This window comes from Lutra lutra, chromosome 16, assembly GCF_902655055.1.
Source record: "Lutra lutra chromosome 16, mLutLut1.2, whole genome shotgun sequence".
Classification (NCBI taxonomy): domain Eukaryota; kingdom Metazoa; phylum Chordata; class Mammalia; order Carnivora; family Mustelidae; genus Lutra; species Lutra lutra.
In genome coordinates this window covers 23,053,607-23,069,991 of record NC_062293.1, presented here as the reverse complement: position 1 = coordinate 23,069,991, position 16,385 = coordinate 23,053,607, and the positions used below count along the sequence as shown (strand labels likewise).

The window sequence follows — 16,385 nt, the reverse complement described above, 5'->3', positions numbered from 1 at the left end:
CTGCTTTGTCTGGCTTTACTGAAGGGAAAGGGAGGGGAGTGCCAACTGTGGGAGCCTGGGAGGGGATGGGGGGGGTCTGTTACATTTCTTTAAGCACTTAGAATAGTAGTTCACATACCAGTAAGCCCAAGGCACCGAAGTTCCTGTTGAAAACTCAGATACCTGTGCCCACCCGCAAGGAGGTGATGCGGGTGCCCGGGCTGGGCGGCAAGCCGTTAAAAAAGCAACCTCCCTGGGCGAGGAGCTGGAGCCGCATCGCTCCCCGTGAACCTCGGCCTGAGCCGCGGGCTCCCGGGAGGTCCCCGCCCACACGAGAAGGCGCGGGCCGGGAACGCCGAGGCCATGGTACCGGAGCGGGCGCCGGACGGCCCCCTCCGCACGCCTCCCCCAGAAGGCCTCCGAACCGGTTGCAGGGGAGCGGGGGGTCACGGTCGGGCTTCCGGCGGCGGCGGCGGCGGCGGCGGCCGGGTGTGGCAGGGAGAGGACCCGGACCGCGCAGGCCCCCGCCTCCACCCGCGCCGAGCCCCTCCGCGTCTTCCGGGCGGCGGCGGGTTGGGCCGGCTGGTTGGGCGGGAGCGGGAGGCGACCCGGGCGCGGGGCGGAGCCGGCGCGGCGCAGCTGCGGGGACCGACATGGGCAGCGGCGTGGGGGCGCCCTTGCGGCCTGCGGCCTGGGTGAGCACCCCGACCCCGCGGCGCCTGCCGCCAGTACGCCCCCCGCCGGCCGGCCGCCCCCGCCCCCGTCCCCGCTGCCCCCCGCGGCTGAGCGTCCCCAGCTCCCGCTTCGCCTGCCGCCTGGCCGCCCTCCCTCGCTGAGCGCCGGCTGTGTGCAGCCAGCGCCTCCCAGCACCTCCACTTCCTGTCTTGTGACCCCTTTTTCTTACCCTCCTGTTTCTCCTACACGCCCCGAATCCCTGGCGTCTCGTCCCTTCCAGAGGGATTCCCTCTGGAAATCCAAAGCTTTCCACTGACTTTTTTTTGTCCCCTCTGCTTCCAAACCACCGTCTAGTCATGCCTGCATACCTTTCAGAAGCTCAACCAGAGGCGGGACATCTCCTCCTGGCTGGTGAGTACCCCGTTTCCACTTCCCTCTGCCAGGCCCCGAGATGCCAAAGGTAGAAACCAGAGAATGAACCAGAAGGGTCAGCCCCACTTCCCAGACTCCAACGTCAGAAGGCCACTGCCTGTAGCCCCCTTCCTGGTGGCTCAGGGGAGGTGGGGTGAACAGAGGGCACTGGGCAGGGAGCCAGGCGTCTCTGCTGGGAATAGTAGTGCCTGATAAACACAGCCCCAGGTGCAGGTGACTTAGGGTGCCACTTAGGGTGGCAGGATCCTGGCCCTCCCCTTCCTAGCCCCCGGGGGTGGGAGTCCAGGTGTGAAAGGAAGGCCGCTGGGCCCAGAAATCGGAGTGCCTGTGTGGGCTTGAAATCTTTTCCCTGTCTAGAGCTCAGGGTCCTGGGGACATGTCCTTGTGGGGTGGCATCAGACCAGCCTCCTGCAGAGGACGCCTGCCATAGGCCAGGGCCACTAGGAACCTGGGAACAAGGCCATAGGCAGGAAAGTGCTTCCAGGGCACGAGCTGACCCCAAGCCCTTTGTCTTCCTTGCTGCAGACTCGATGGTTCCCCAAGACCCCAGCCAAGTCCGTGGTGGCCCAGAAAACGCCCATCAAGGTGGAGTTGGTAGCTGGGAAAACCTACAGATGGTGTGTGTGTGGCCGTAGCAAGAAGCAGGTGAGAGACCCCTACCCACCTCTCAGGGACATGGGACACCCCTGGCTGGGCAGTAGGCCTTTCCTGAGAGCTCCTGGCCAAGACCCTCCTCTTTTCCCACACGTACCTGAAGGACTACAAAGGGAGGCTGGGGATGAATGAACACTCAGGCCAGCGCCATCCACAGCCCTGAGCTCCCTGTTTTCAGCATCCACCCTCTGAGGTGAGGCCAGGGAGACAAACTCAGTCTCACAGCCAGACCGCTGGAGTCCCGGGGTTCTGCGCCCCCTTCAGGTGTGCCCTCCTTGGAGCCCTCTGCTCGAAGCCCAAAGAGGCCGGAATTGTTTCTCTCCCCTCTTCTCTCCCTCTTTCCAGGAAGCACCTGAGCAGGAAGTTCCCAGGTCTTGGACCCCAACACTGGGGAGACCGCAGGCTCTCCTGCTCCCAAGTGCGCCTTGCCACTGTCTCCTGCAGACCCTCCTTCTCTGGGCTGCGGGCTTCCGCCTCCCTCTCCCTTCTGCCCCAGGAGCCTTCCTCTCAGCAGGAACCTGACCCGTATTCCCAGCCTCCAGGGCCCCTTTCCTTCCTGAGCTGGGCTCTGAACTGTGTGCCTCTGCGCGGCGCGGTGTGGTGTCAACAGCCCAGGTCCCAAGTCCTACTTTGCCACTGACTTGGCTGGTAACAGTCCTGGGGGTGGAGCGGCGCTCGGGGAGTGCCAGCCACCCTGTGGCCTTAGCACGGGCTGGCACTCTGCCTTCCTGCCTCTTGCCCTCTGGGGCAGGCTGCTGGGTTTTATTTGTCGACTTCTCTCATCTCTCCTCCTCCCCTACCCTGACCTCAAAGGCAAGAGGCCTCCTCTCCAGCTCTGCCGCTAACTAGCAAGTCAAGACAGGCCTCAGTTTCCATGACCCAGTCTCTGCTGGAACAGCTTCCATCGAAGATGGGGGAATGTTCTCCAGCACTGGTTCACCCTTCCTCCCTGCGACATCCACTCCCTATAACAAGCCCACTTGTTTCCCCGGAGCCAAACAAAATTGATACCCCAATTCGCAAAGCATTGTGAGGCATGTAGGTTCTCTCCCACGCAGCGAAGTTTTTACCCTAAGAGTATGTGGAAGGAAATGAATTGCATGAGCCAGTAGAGACTCAGAGACATTAAGGAAAAAAACAAAAACAAAAACTATCAGTGTAAACACAGCTGATACCAAAAGTCCCACTTCACTTTGAAAATTCTATCCCGGTCTTCTGGGGTCCCCAGGGACAAATATTGTAAGGACTCCTACTTACTGAACACTATCTGTGGGCAAAGTGTGTAAGAACCACAATTTATTTCCTAAATTCCTCTCACTCTCACACACTCTCACTCTCAGATGAGAGTGGTCAACTAGGGACCCAGGCAGTCTCACTCGGGAACCCAGTCCCTAGACCCAGTGGCCTTCCTTCCAGACCTGCCCCACCCCAGCGGGTGGGGTTGGGTCTCTAACGTCTCTTTTCCTCACCAGCCCTTCTGTGACAGCTCTCACTTCTTCCAACGCACTGGTCTATCCCCACTCAAGTTCAAGGCCCAGGAGACCCGCACAGTGGCCCTCTGCACCTGTAAGGCTACCCAGAAGGCCCCGTACTGCGATGGCACCCACCGGAGTGAGCGGGTGCAGAAGGCAGAAGTGGGTTCCCCACTCTGAGGGACCAGCCCCAGGCCTCTGGTGGGAGTGCTGAGGCCAAGAAGGGACCACCCAGGGACCCCAGTCCCATCTGCTGGTTGCAAAGGGCTTACTCCCAAGACCTGAGGTCTCTCAGGCAGCTGGGGACCCCACCCCTGGCTCAACACCTACTGGTGAAAGTGGCATTAAACTCTGTACCCACCCAGCACAGTGCTCTTGTGGTCACTGGTAGGGGGCACACGGTCTGCCCCTGCTCGGGGCCCTAACCGGGGTGGGACATCCGACTGGCCACAGGGAGGGGGCAGTTCACATTCATTCCTTATGGGACGTCCTGAGGCAGGTCGAGCTCAGAGACAAGAGACATGAGGTGGAGGCTGAAGGCTGCACCCCCACCCCCCTGCTCCCTGTCCCCCGTCCCCCAAAGAATTACAGCTTCTGGAGAGTATGCAGCATTTATTACAAAGCCAGGAGATACAAATGTCCCAGGGTGGGAGGAGAGTACAGTCACAGCACCTCAGACACAGGACAAGGTGCAAACACAGACAAACCTGATGGGGGGTGGTCCCGACCCCAAACACCTAGGTTGCAAGGGAGTCTTGCCTCCTCCCCCATCGGATCTATGTACACTGGAGGAAAAACAGGTAGCCAGGGATCTGCTGGGGTCTGCCCTTCGCAGGGGACAGTCCACGGACCTCTTGGGACGGAGCCAAGGTCAGAGCTTACAGGTCTCCATCTTCTTGTGCTTTTTGCTGCCTCTGTGGCTGCGTCCTGACTCGGCCTCAGCTGGGGGTGGGGAGGGGACTGGAGGGTTGCCGGCCTTCAGCACAATCTGGGGTCTGTGCTTGTGGGAGACGCTCCACTGCACTCCAGGCCCCTAGGTGGGACTTGGCCAAAAACCAGCCTGGCCTGTCGGGGGCTCCGGGGTGCAGGCAGGGGCAGAACCGGGCCAAGCATTCACCCGGCTAAAGCCACAGTGCGAGCCACAGTGGGATTTCAAGAGCTGAGGCCTCCCGTGGCCCAAAGCTTCTCTTCCACAAGATAAATGATGCAAAGGCCACACGCACGTTGTTGGCGGGGGGGGGGGGGGGGGGGGGAGGCAGAACTATCTATTCTTTGCACAAAGTTTCCACTGCAAGAGGAGGAGGTAAGGGAGATGACATCTCTACCATGACTCGCTCCTCAGAACCAGGGGATAAACTGTATTTGTAAAAGGCACTGTCTTAGCGATTCTCTGGACATTCAACAGTGGGGGCGGGGGGCACTGGCAGGGGCAGGACAGCAGTCAAGATGGAGGGAGAGAGGCTAGACCCCATACACAGCCAGTTGGAGTTGTGCCTAAAGCTTTGGGGGCTGGCAGGGCTCCCAGAACACCCCACCTGCCTTGGGAAACGAAAGGAGGATGGAGCAGAGCTTGACTGCCCCTCGAGTCCACCTCCAGGCACCCCCAAAATGAGAGCAGGGCAAATTACACAAGACCCCCTAAAAAAATGAACACTCCACCCCCCACACATACACACACACATAAAGTTTGTTTCCTGTGGCATTTAAATTAATCTGGTTGGCCCATAGAAAATAAGTATGTATATTTGGCTTTTCCTATGTACATATATATATAGATTTATTTATAAAACCCGCCCCCCACCCCTAAGGCGGGAGGAGCTGGGGAAAGTAGAAGAGGTGGAAAAGGGGCCCAGAAAAAGTGGAGGGGTGGAGAGGCATAGCTGGAAAAGGAGGGAGAGGGTCCCTTTCCTCAAGTTAAGGGGGGCACAGGAGCTCCGTTGACAGTCATCTTGCGCCCCCTGCTGGTGGAAGATGGTGTCTGCAGGCAGTTCGAGGTCCCCCCGTTGGCAGCTGTGGTGGCCCCACTGGCAGACGCAGGGGGGGTGGGGGAGGTAGGGTGGGTGGCCGGGGGCCCATGGGAGCTGGGAGAGCCATGGCAGGGGGTGGCTGGGCTGGGCAGGGAGGAGGAGGTGGCCGGCAGGGTGGCAGGGCTGGGAGCCTTGTCGCTGACTGACTCACACTCAGATGCCCCGCTGGTATTGGTGCCTTCCGAGGGGGTGGGTGCTGTAGGCAAGGTGAGCCGCTTGCAGGCCGGCTGGACCCGATACTTGAGGGGGAGAGGGCCGTTCTGCAGGGAGAGGGGCCAGAGAGAGGCAGGGGAAGGGGAGGGTGTCAGGAGAAAGGGGCTAACCAACCCTCATCCCGTGGTGCCCAAACAGGAAGAAAGGGGTCCAGGCCTTGGAGAGAAGGGGACAGACTGACCGAGTGAGGCCAGAGGTACAGCAGCCCACAGAGACCCACAGAGACAGAAAGAATCCGCAAGGCCAGAGGCTGAACAGGAGAGAGGGAGGCCGAAAAAGTGAGGGGTGACATTTCCCCATCAACAGCCACCCAACCCTCCTTCCTGACCCAAATCAGGGCATGTCATCTGCCAAAGGACCCTCTTTTTCAGAGAGTGGCAGGTCATCACGAAATATGGCCTGGAGGCTGGCCGGCTGTGGCAAGCCACCCTGGACACGCCCAGCTTACAGGACAAGGCCCAAATGGGGATTACTGGTCACGGTGCAGCCCCTATGGCCACAGATGGACGCCAGACCCTAAATGGCTCCCCTCCCGCCCTGTCCCCACCCAGCCCCGACCCGCTAGGCTCACCCGCCGCCATGGATAGATGTAGGCGATATCCATGAGGGTGTAGTATTCCTTCAGTGGTTCATCCTCGTAGAGAACCTCCACCTGGATGAGGAGAAAGAGGACGCCATGAACCCCGGTCAGGTTCAAGGCTCCACCCATTTGGCAATGAGGCTCAAAGCTAGGGGTGGGAGGTAGGACACTGGGAAGGAGGGACTAGCAGGTGTTCCCTTATTTTCCTGGGGTTTCATGGTGGGTTTGGCTTCCTTCCCGGACTTGTCCCAACAGAACTCCTGCCCACCAGACGGGAAAGGATCCAGAGAAAGCACCCAGGTCATTAACAGCCCTGGCCGACAGTCCAGCCACACAGCTGTCTGAGGCCCCTTACATCTCTGGCCGGTCCTCCAGAGATCATGGGTGCAAAGAAAAAGCTCCGGTGAGAGAGATCTCGCCAAGCACTGGCTCTCACCCAGGCAGTTTTAAAAGAAATACCAACGCTTGGATCTCACCAGAGATTCTGATTCAAACGGCAGGACATAAGTTGGGTTTTAAAGCTCCCTATGTGATTCTGATCTGGGGCAAAGTTTGGGATCCACTGTCCTAGGGCCTTGACCCCCGAAGTGTGGTTCACAGACCAGTAGTATTGGCAGCACTAGGGAGCTTGCTAGACCTGCAGAATCTACCAATCAGAATCTACGCTTTAACAAGATCTTTAGAGAATCACCGACAAATTCCAATTTGAGAAGCAACGTGCGAGAGCACCATTAGAATTTCAGACCGGCCTTCTTTCAGCCAGCTCGCCCCAGGTAAGAGCCCATATTTTTGCACAGATACCTCTGCCACAGTTATGAGCATGTAAGCACGCAGTGTGCACGCGTGCGCACACGCACCCTCCATCTTGGTCCCATAGGCCTCTGCACGCTGGCTTCAGCGATGAAGATGGCCCCACCCTAATCTTGGTTTCAACTACTCCTCTACTCAGCTCAGTCACATAACCACGCAGGCCCTTGACGACACACCCAGCCAGCTCAGAGAAACGGCTGGGACACCCAGACTGTCAGACACGGCCACACACGGACACTGAGTTTCTGAAAGGTCTTGGGGACTCACCTTGTACTTGCTGGGCACATCCATCTTGTTGCGAAGAAACTTGGCGAGATGCATGACGGTCATGGCCGCTGGGCATTGCAGGAATCGCACCCCCGTCTGCCGGAGGAGAGGCACCCAAGGGCTGGGGTCCACACCAGGCACTCTCTCCCAGCCCACAGCCCACTCCTAAGCAGGTCCCCAGCACTCACCTTCTCCTTGTCCCCATCCCCATTCTCCAGAGGACCCTTCTTCTCCTCCCGGTCCCTGGGGGAGAACGAAGAATGACGCTAGGGAGATCCTGGAACAGGCAGGATCCCCTAACACACACATCCAGAAGGGGGCCAGGGTGGGAGAGAAGGGGCGACCCAACCTAGGACCCCCAAAAGACCAGGCGTGGGTCTGACTTGCCTGACACCTTCGTAGAACTCGATGGAGAGGCTGACAATCTCATTGTCACTCAGAGCCCCCTTCTCCTGCTCCAGGACCTCACCGCGGTCCTCATTGGAACCGTTGGGGACTGTGGAAGGAGAGGGCTCTGAGGGGTTGGCCTAGGACCGGGAAAGGAGGCCCAGCAAGGACCCCAGGATCTCGGAGCTCAGTGGGGTGAGCCCAGCCTACCCGTGGGCTGGGGCGGCAGAGAGCTAGGACATACGGGACAAATAGCCCAGTGCACCCAGCCCGCGTGCCTGTGGCAGCCTCGTGTACTCCCGTGAACAGACAAGTGAACACACTCACCTTCAGTCAAGGGGTATGCGGCATAGAAATCCCGCCGCCGTTTCATCTCATCTGGAAGAGGGAGGAAGTGTGAGGACGGAGCGCCAGGCAGGGGAGTGGGGGGCGCGGGGAGCAGGAAAAAGGCTGCACGGATACCTTTAAAAAGCCCAGGGACCAGTTTATAGACGATGTCTTGAAGGGTTTTGTCTGATCTGGAAAAAAACACATAGAGTCTTGTCCGCGACCACCTCACCCTAATTTCCCCAGCCAGGAACCCCTACTACCGCCTCCCTTCCTTGATCCAAGGCCCAGGTATCAAGGTCCCCATGGGCGTGGTCTTTACCCTTCTGGTATTTCTCAGCCTAGACAAGACAGAGGGAGGGGAAGGGCCTTGGGCTGACACTCTGTGCTTCTCTTCAAACTGCCACCACAGCTACGGGATGCAAGGAGGGCCGAGGGACAGAGGACCAGTGTGGCAGGAGGGACAGTGCCCGGCCCACCTGATGCTCAGCAGCGGCCTGGTTTTATGGACCTGCACGTCGCACATGGGACAGTACTTGTTGGTCTCCAGGTAGCGCACGATGCAGGTTTTGCAGACTTGGGAGCGGTGTGCAGAGAGAGAAAGCAGAGTCAGAGCCCCCTTAGTAATCCAGAACCAGCTCCCCACACCCCAACGGCCTCTGCTCACATTCAAGTCGCCCCTCCTCTCCACCTTGTCCCCACTGCTCAGCCCCTTCAGAGGCTCAGCATGGTCCTGCTTTGCACAGTCAGCAACCGCCCCGTCTCTGTCCCCGGGGGAGCATGTGCGTGTCCGTGTCAGGCCGGTGTCCTGCACCCAGCAGAAAGTGAGCCCCGAGTGTGAGGGAGCACAGCACAGAGCCGGCGTGCAGGACACCTCCCAGGGCCCTCGACCCCTCGCCACCAAGTCCAGAGTGCATGTCAGGGGCACTGCACCTTCTGGGGCGGCCAGGGGCTCCGGGGGACCCCTGAGCCCACAGGTGAAAACTGAAACGGACCTCTAGGCTGCGCCCTCCAAGTCTCCCCACCCCAGGGAGTCTTTCTGCGACCAGGGACCGCCACCAGCGAACAGAGGGGCTCTTTGGGGCTGTGCCCCCACCACTCACAGGAATGCAGGCACTCCACGATGGTGGTGGCGTCGATGAAATACCCCCCGCAGAGGGCACACATGAGGTGAGGGTTCAGCTCCGTGATTTTGATCCGTGTGGCCCGATGCATGATGACGGGGCGGGGGGCGGGGGCCTGGGGGGCGTCACCTTGAGAAAGGAGAATAGAATCAGAAACCCAGAGACCCAACAGCGCCTCCTACATTCCATTCCATGCCACTTGACATCTGTCCCTGAGCCCAAGGCGCTTGCTCTGTCTGCCTGGCAACACTCATGGGGGCTGACTCGTCCTGGCCCCCGAGTGTTCACTGGGAGAGGGGGAAGAGGGGGGCTCTGGAGAGTTAGGCGACCTTGAACAACAAGGTCAGGCTCCTTCATCTCAAGGGCAGGAGCAAAGACTGAAGTTAGACCAAGTCTCCAGAAGACATAGGGAAGCGGGAAAGTGGGAGAGAATGGTTTTTAAAAACATCCCTGGTCCCCGTCCATATTCTCCCAAGCGAGTGCTCGGAGCTGAGCAAATCAGATTCCCCTCTACCCAGGTGCCAGCCCTGGCCTGCCTGTCATCTCTACTCCAGCCCACCCGCCTGCCAGCTCATCACTCTCCCTGCAGGAAAGCAGCCCTGGAAACAAGGCAGGCACGGGCTGCCCTTAAGTTTAGAGGGAGCACCCCAGTGCCTGTCCTCCTAGCTTGGCGTCCAGGCTGGCCCCGGAGCAGCTCCCCAGGGAATCCACCGCATGCTGGCCGTGCAGGTTCTAGGCCTGGTGCGCAGGCAGGAAGTACCGAGGATGGTCTTGCCATGCCTGCAGCGGGGAACACATAGCCCCAGCCGGCCCCCGGAGCCCGGCCCCCGGCAGGTCATGGCCAAGAACCTGGGCAAAAAGGACTATCACCTTTCCCGGCCTGAAGGCCCCTGCACACGTCCCCCAGATCCCACACACATTCCAGGACCTCCGTCCCACGCACACGCAGGGACCCACATGGGCACCGGCACCATCTCCACAGGCTGCAGACTGTCCACAGGCTGTCCAGTGGCAGACCCCAGGCTCTCAGACCTCAGGCTCTGAGTTGCCTGCCAAGACTGGGCAGAAAGCTCTCTCCATGGCAGCCCTGAGCACGCAGCCAGGCCTTGGCAGGGTCCGGGGAGGTCAGTTAAGGCCCAACTCGGAACTGAGTGACATGCTTAAGTTCTTGGTATAGAAATCTTACCTGCACCTAAAAAGGAAGCCCCCCTCCCAGCCCCTCTTTCCCAGAGGAAAAGCCCAAGAGGTGGGGCTCGGGAGGGTGGCCAAGCCCCAAGGACTCCTTCACAACACACACCCTTCTCTCCTTTCCAGAAAGATTTCTAAAGCCACCACACTGGGTTTTCTAGGACCAGAAATTCACAGCCAGGATCAACAGTTTCTATAGAGACCCCAGGATGAGTTTGGCCAGGACCCAAACAGCCAACAGAGTCTGGCCAGAGACCGAAAGAGATGGAGAGACACAAAGGCCATATGTGGGAGAGACAGCAAGTCTGCAGGGCAGACAGAGGGAAATGAGGGAGCCAGGGGAGACACCGCGGTCAGGAAGTGTAGACCTGGCCTAAGGAAGGAAAGGGGTGCCTGTCCCATGGAGGGTGGCCCCTGCCCCCCTCGCAAGGGTTCCCCCTTCACAATCCTGCAGGCTTGCTGGCTACTCCACTGTTTGGTCGTTTCCATAGTAACCCTGTCCTTGGCAAGATGCCCAAATATTATTACAAGCATCCAGAAGAGAGAGCAAACTCCAAGTGTCTAGCAGAGTGTGTGCAATAACCATCGGCCATGGCCGTGACATCTGGGTGCGCACAGGTCCTGTGTGCGACCGGCTTCCTGTGTGTGTCTGGGTTCCACGGAATCTACGTGCTCACACACAACCAGGAATGACACATTTTGGTTGACGCTGGGTGTCCACACTGCCACCGGTGCATCTCACACCCCCATCTCTCCCTCTCACATGTGCGCACAAGTACCTACACACACACACACACACACACACACACACACGTAGGTGCTTCCCCTGCCTAAGTCACCTCATTCACACACTGGGTGCATTTTCAAAACAAGACACTTCCTCTGAAGAACTCCCATCCAGCTCCCGCCAGGCAGACTGTGGCCTCCACACACAGTAGTTCCCAGGCAAGTGGCCGTGACCTTTACCCTCTCACTTCCCTTAGCAAGTGGGAGAACTCAGACCAACATTATCCCCTGGGCTCCTTTCTAGATGCAGGGGTAAAGGAAGGAGCTGTGGTGCTTAGGGAGTGAAAACTTCCTCCTCCTCTGGTACAGGAAAAGGCTCCCTGGCTGTGCTCCCTCTCCCCCCACCCTATCCCCAGGGGCCTCAGACTGCTACCTCTGGGGCTGGGGGCAGGGAGAAGCCCTGATTGGTTCTTTACCTGATTGCCATGGTTACCTGCAGGGCCCTGCCAGCAGGTGCCAAGAGCAAGGGTAAACAGGAGCTCAGTTCCCCCACTGCGCACCCAGCACCCCAGGCCTCAGGGCCCTACACCTGACACCCAGGTCCTCTCCAGCTGCAACTGGCCAGGTGTATTGTGGGAAAGACAGGGAAGAGGGGAGAGGGCCTGACCTCCAGCTGTCATCACTTTAGGGAAGAGGTTGGGAGATGGGAAACAGCCAGGGAGAAAGAGACAAAATCCTCGAAGAGGGCATGGGCCATTCTGAAGTGACTTCCGTGGAGCTCTGCGGGGGGGTTTACCGGGTCACTCCCAAGGATATCACCACAGGGACCTGAGCACTGCTGGCAGCCAAGTCCTTTAACACCTTTTGTCCCCAAACCACTATCTTGGCAAGAGCATGATTGCTGGTCCCCAGGCATCCAGGTCTCGGCGACAGTGGCAGCAAGGGACCTTGGGTCAGCACCCATGCCAGCTCCTCCTGGCCTGTCAAGCCTGGCATTTTTCTTTGCCCTGCCTCAAAGCCCCTACTAATTAGAAACCATCACCCATCTCTCTGTTCTAGCTCATCTTTTTCTGGAAGTTACCCACAATTTAGGCCTCTCCCACTGTCAGTTTTTTTTTCTTCTTTTTTTTTTTTCATTTTCCTCTGCAGAAATAGTCTGTCTCTGATAACCCAGAGGTCTTTGCTCCTTCAAATGCCCTAAGACAGGATTCTCTGCTCTGCTTTCCTCCACATGAAATTAGCCCCACTCCCCCACTAGAAAATCACCAGGTCTTGGGAAAAGTCACTCAGGATCACCTCTGGACACCTAGAACTGAAGAAGTAGAAGGGTTCTTAGAAAGCCTGGGTGGTTCAATGGGTTAGTCGTCCAAATCTTGATTTCAGCTCAGGACATAATCTTGGGGTAGTGAGATCGAGACCCACATTGGGCTCCATGCTCAGCTTGGAGTCTGCTTGAGATTCTCCCTTCCTTTCCCTCTGCTCCTTCCCCTACCCTCGTCCCTGCTCTCTCTAAAATAATAAATACATAAATTTAAAAAAAAAAAAAAGGGTACTTGGGTACCTCAGTTAACTTCATGACTGAAGCATCTACCTTTGGCTCAGATCATGATCTCAGGGTCCTGGGCTCAAACCCGCATAGAGCTCCCTGCTCAGTGGGGAGTCTGCTTGTCCCTCTCCCTCTGCCCCTTTCCCTACTTGTGCTGTCTCTCACTCATATAAATAAATAAAATCTGAAGAAAGCAAGAAAGAACGAAAAGCAAGCATGCATCTTGTCCAGTCTTTTCACTCTCCAGATGAAGAAATTCAGAAAGAAATGACTTGGCTAAGGCCACCCAGTAACACAGTGGCAGAAACTGCCTTTCTCCCATTCCAGTACTCTTTACACACTGGCACCCAGGCCAGACTCCCCACTCACTTAAGAAATTAGTAAGCCTGGCCCGACTCCATCCAGGCAGGTAGAAGGCAGAAGAACTCCAGGGTCCCCTAGAAGACCACTCAGTGAGCCTTCTGGGAGCGGTCAGAGTCTGGCCCAAACATGACCTTCAGCACACATTCTCACTTTGAAGTAGAGAGAGGGACAGAAACTAATCACCTTACCCCATTTCCATGGAACAGGTAGGAAAACTGAGGCTCTATGGAATATACTGGGTCCATTCCTCTCCTAGCTTCGTGCATCCAACTGCATGAGCAACACGCATTTGTGTGTGGAAGGGGAAGATTAGGGGTCTGCCCCGGGGACAATGTCAACCTCTCCGTGTTCCCTGATCCTTGAACCTGGGACCTGCCCCTCCCGCCAGCAGCATCAAAACATCCTCTAGTCTCCTGAAACTGGGCTTATTGTCCCCTCTCTGTCTTTCCCCCCTCAGCTTCCTAAGACCAAACAAAGACAAAACCCCCAAAATATACACACAGAGCTACACACTGCCGAATACACACAGATGCACACAAAGCCAGACACACCCCCTCCATCTCTCACACAACACACAAGGCCAGACAGACACTTGGCCAGACACACACACACAGACACACACACACATATATACACACCAGGCTCACACACACAGCCAGACCAGAGCCAGGCCCACACTCGCCAGATGCACAAGCCATCCCCACCCACCCCAGAACCACACAGTCTGACATGCCTGCCTGAAACCAGAGCTGCAAATCCACACTAACCTTTTGTGCATCCCTAGTCCACCCAGGGTAAATGATAACATAAGTCCTCCAGCAACAAAGGCAGTGCAGCTTCGACCTCCACTCTGGGGGCCAGAGGCTGAAGGCACAGGGTGGGTATCTGACCTGAAAGAAGATGTAGCTTCTTCCTGCTCAGGCTCTCTCCATTCCCATGGCAACAGCTCCATCAACCAAGATCTCTCTGGCAAGGCCAGGGGCAGCAGAGAGCACCACCCCCCTTCCTGCCCACCCTCAAAGACTTCAACTTGAACCCCACCCTTGACCCAGACACCAGGAAAGAGAATAGCTACCGCAGGGTCTTGATCCTGGGTCCCAGGGGTCACCTGGGGTCTGTTTCTGGCCTCCTTCCAAAGACAGCTGAAAGACCTCAACCCCCAACTCCAAACCAGGGAACCCTTGGGAAAACCTCCCTACCCAAAAGCTGCAACAGAGCTGGCTTTATGCTCCTTCTCCAAGTACTAACACCTTGGAACAGAGTGGAGACGGGAGGAAGAGAAATTAGAGTTTCAGGAACGGATACAAACTGCAAGAGGCCCAGAGAAGGAGGCATCAGAACAGAGCGGGAGACAACCCGGAGACCAACCCCCTCCTTCCCCTCCCCAAGCGGCAGGGAGCCCAGGAGAGACTGAGGCATGTATATGTACGGGGAGAGGGGTTACTCTAAGAGACAAAGACCAGGGAGAAGCGCGGAGTAACACTTCCACAATATTTACAGGCAAATTCACCACCCCCAGGCCTCTTCCTTCCCCACCTCAAGCCAACCGGAGCAATTCTGGGCAGATGGGGGCAGTGGGGGAGGGGGAGACGCATGCCTGGGCCCACTGTGGTGACTGGAGGGGCAGGGGTGTCTGCCGGACCAGAGGTCCCACCCCCTCAGAGCCAGAGACAGGAGGGCCAGGCACGGAGGGGGCGGCCCGGCTATCCAGCAAAAGAGGGGGCCAATCCATCAGACCCCTCCGGCCTCTGCCGGCGATGGAAAATATCGCGATAACTCTCCCCCCAGGCCCCGACAATCTCCATTCTACTCCCTCCTCCCGGGCTTCCCCCGGAACCTGGGTCAAAGGATCAGGGACCCCAGTTACCCGGTGGCGGCTCCTACCTTCCCTAGAGTCAAACTTTCGGCGGGGCCCAAGGAGGGGTGTTCCAGAGAAAGAGGCTCTGCCGAGGTGGTTCGGGGAGGGGGCGGGGCGCCCGGTCCTGGGCCGGTGGGGGGGGCGACCCGCTGGGGGGAGGTGCCCGGGAGGCCGGGGACCCGGGCGAGGAGGAGCGCCCTCCTCCGGCCCCGCAGCAATCAGAAAGGCACGTCGCCTCGCTCCCTGCCTCAAGTCCCTGCGCGTCCACGACGCCCCGGAGCCCACGGAAGAAGCGAAGAGCGACCCCTCCCCAAACCGAAGGGGGTAGTGGGGCAGAGCCAGGGGCCGCTCTGGCCCGTGGATTGGGCGAAGGGGGCAGAGATCCGGCCCAGCGCGCAGCCCACAGTCCCCGTGGCTGCCTCGGACCCTCCCCCTCGCTACCTCGGGAGCAGGTCTGCGAGGGGGCTGCGGCACAAAGAGGTGGTGGTCGAGGGAGACGCCAAATCCCTAAAAGGGGGAATCCGTTTCGGCCATCTTGGAAGGGAGGAAAGGGAAAAGGGGAGAGAAAAGGGAGAAAGAAAGGCGGACGGGGCGAGCTAGGACAGGGGCTGGCGGGGTGGGGCGGGGACGCGCGCTGCAGGGCCTGCTCAGAGTCTCCCCCTCCCACAGTGGTGTGTGAAGAGGGATGGACCGGCCCCCCCACACCATTCTGGTGGCGGGGTAGGAGAGGGAAAGGACAGGGAGTCTGCCTCCACTTACCTGGGTTCGGGGTCCGGTGGGTCTCGGGGAGGGGGGATGGGAGGGAGGGAGGGAAGGGAGGGGAGGGGGGCCGCAGCCGTGTCGCTCGCTCCGGCGGCGGGAGGGGAGAAACCTACGGTAAGAAAGGAGTTTGTGAAAGCGGCTTGGGGTGGGAGGGAGAGAGGGGAGGGGAGGGGACGACGGGGGGAGGGGAGGGACCGGGGCTGGGGGGGTACAAAATGGCTTTTTTCCTCCAGACAAGAGTAGGTCCCGCCCACTACTCACCCACGTGACCTCATTCCTTCAGGGTGTTTGCGGAGCGGGGAAGAGGAGGAGGGGGAGAGGCTAACTCGTCTACCCCCACACCGGGTGCCGGGCCCCCTAAACTGGGACGCGAACTCACTCTTCCCAAACAGCCCCTGACCCTGGAAGATGTATCCTCTTCTCGGTTAACCTCCGCAATTAACCCTACCGCCCCACAAAAAAATGTGTGTGCGCCCCCCACCCCCTGACCCTGCGATCCCCGCCCCTAAGCTGGGGCGTCTGGAAAATGGTGAAATGAGGACTAGGCTGAAATGTGGTTCGTTCTGCAGTCCTACCCACCGCGGCCTGGACCGAAGGACGATGGCTCGGGTGGGGGACACGACGCCTCCGGCCACGCGTCCAGGATATTTTCATTCACTCTAAGTTACACTCCGTTAAAATTAATAACTGCAACCGTGGGAGAAATCGTGTCCTCCCCACTCCCCCCGGCCCCGCTCAGCGGCCCGATCACCGGCTCTAAAAGGCAGTCCCCTGGGACCCAGTCGGCAGAGGCGAGAGGTCCCACGCCTCCGGGAGGCGTGGGGGGGGGTGTCGGTTTGCTGGGGTGGAGGCTGGCGCCCCTCGCGTGCTCGCGCAGAGAAGAATGCAATGCAACCGGGGCCGGGAGACAAGCTGAAGACGGGGACTCAGGTTCCGGGTCCGGGACACAATAACCCGGTCGAATGCGAGAGGTCCGGCTGGACTAGAAAATCAGG

General features: G+C 58.7%; 2 protein-coding genes across 5 annotated transcripts; one reads left to right on the top strand and one right to left on the bottom strand.

Annotated features, from left to right (window-relative positions):
• Positions 1–108: 108 nt before the first annotated feature.
• On the top strand, positions 109–3,577 carry CISD3 (CDGSH iron sulfur domain 3). Its single transcript, XM_047706669.1, has 4 exons — positions 109–674; positions 1,009–1,065; positions 1,612–1,731; positions 3,213–3,577. Exons 1-4 carry the CDS (start codon positions 186–188, stop codon positions 3,390–3,392), a joined length of 846 nt encoding a protein of 281 aa, XP_047562625.1. The 5' UTR covers positions 109–185; the 3' UTR covers positions 3,393–3,577.
• A 230-nt stretch (positions 3,578–3,807) lies between these two features.
• Positions 3,808–15,596, bottom strand: PCGF2 (polycomb group ring finger 2). Of its 4 annotated transcripts, none has more exons than XM_047706664.1 (10): positions 15,388–15,596; positions 8,927–9,076; positions 8,303–8,399; positions 7,959–8,014; positions 7,824–7,874; positions 7,497–7,605; positions 7,298–7,352; positions 7,110–7,205; positions 6,024–6,104; positions 3,808–5,499 (listed from the first exon to the last, which is right to left on the bottom strand). In XM_047706664.1, the coding sequence occupies exons 2-10, from the start codon at positions 9,036–9,038 to the stop codon at positions 5,122–5,124; spliced, it is 1,035 nt and encodes a 344-aa protein (XP_047562620.1). In that variant the 5' UTR covers positions 9,039–9,076; positions 15,388–15,596; the 3' UTR covers positions 3,808–5,121. The 4 variants fall into 4 exon arrangements, with proteins under 4 accessions (XP_047562620.1, XP_047562622.1, XP_047562623.1 ...); XM_047706666.1 differs by lacking the exon at positions 15,388–15,596 and adding an exon at positions 14,655–15,009; XM_047706667.1 differs by lacking the exon at positions 15,388–15,596 and adding an exon at positions 14,368–14,531.
• Positions 15,597–16,385: the final 789 nt, after the last annotated feature.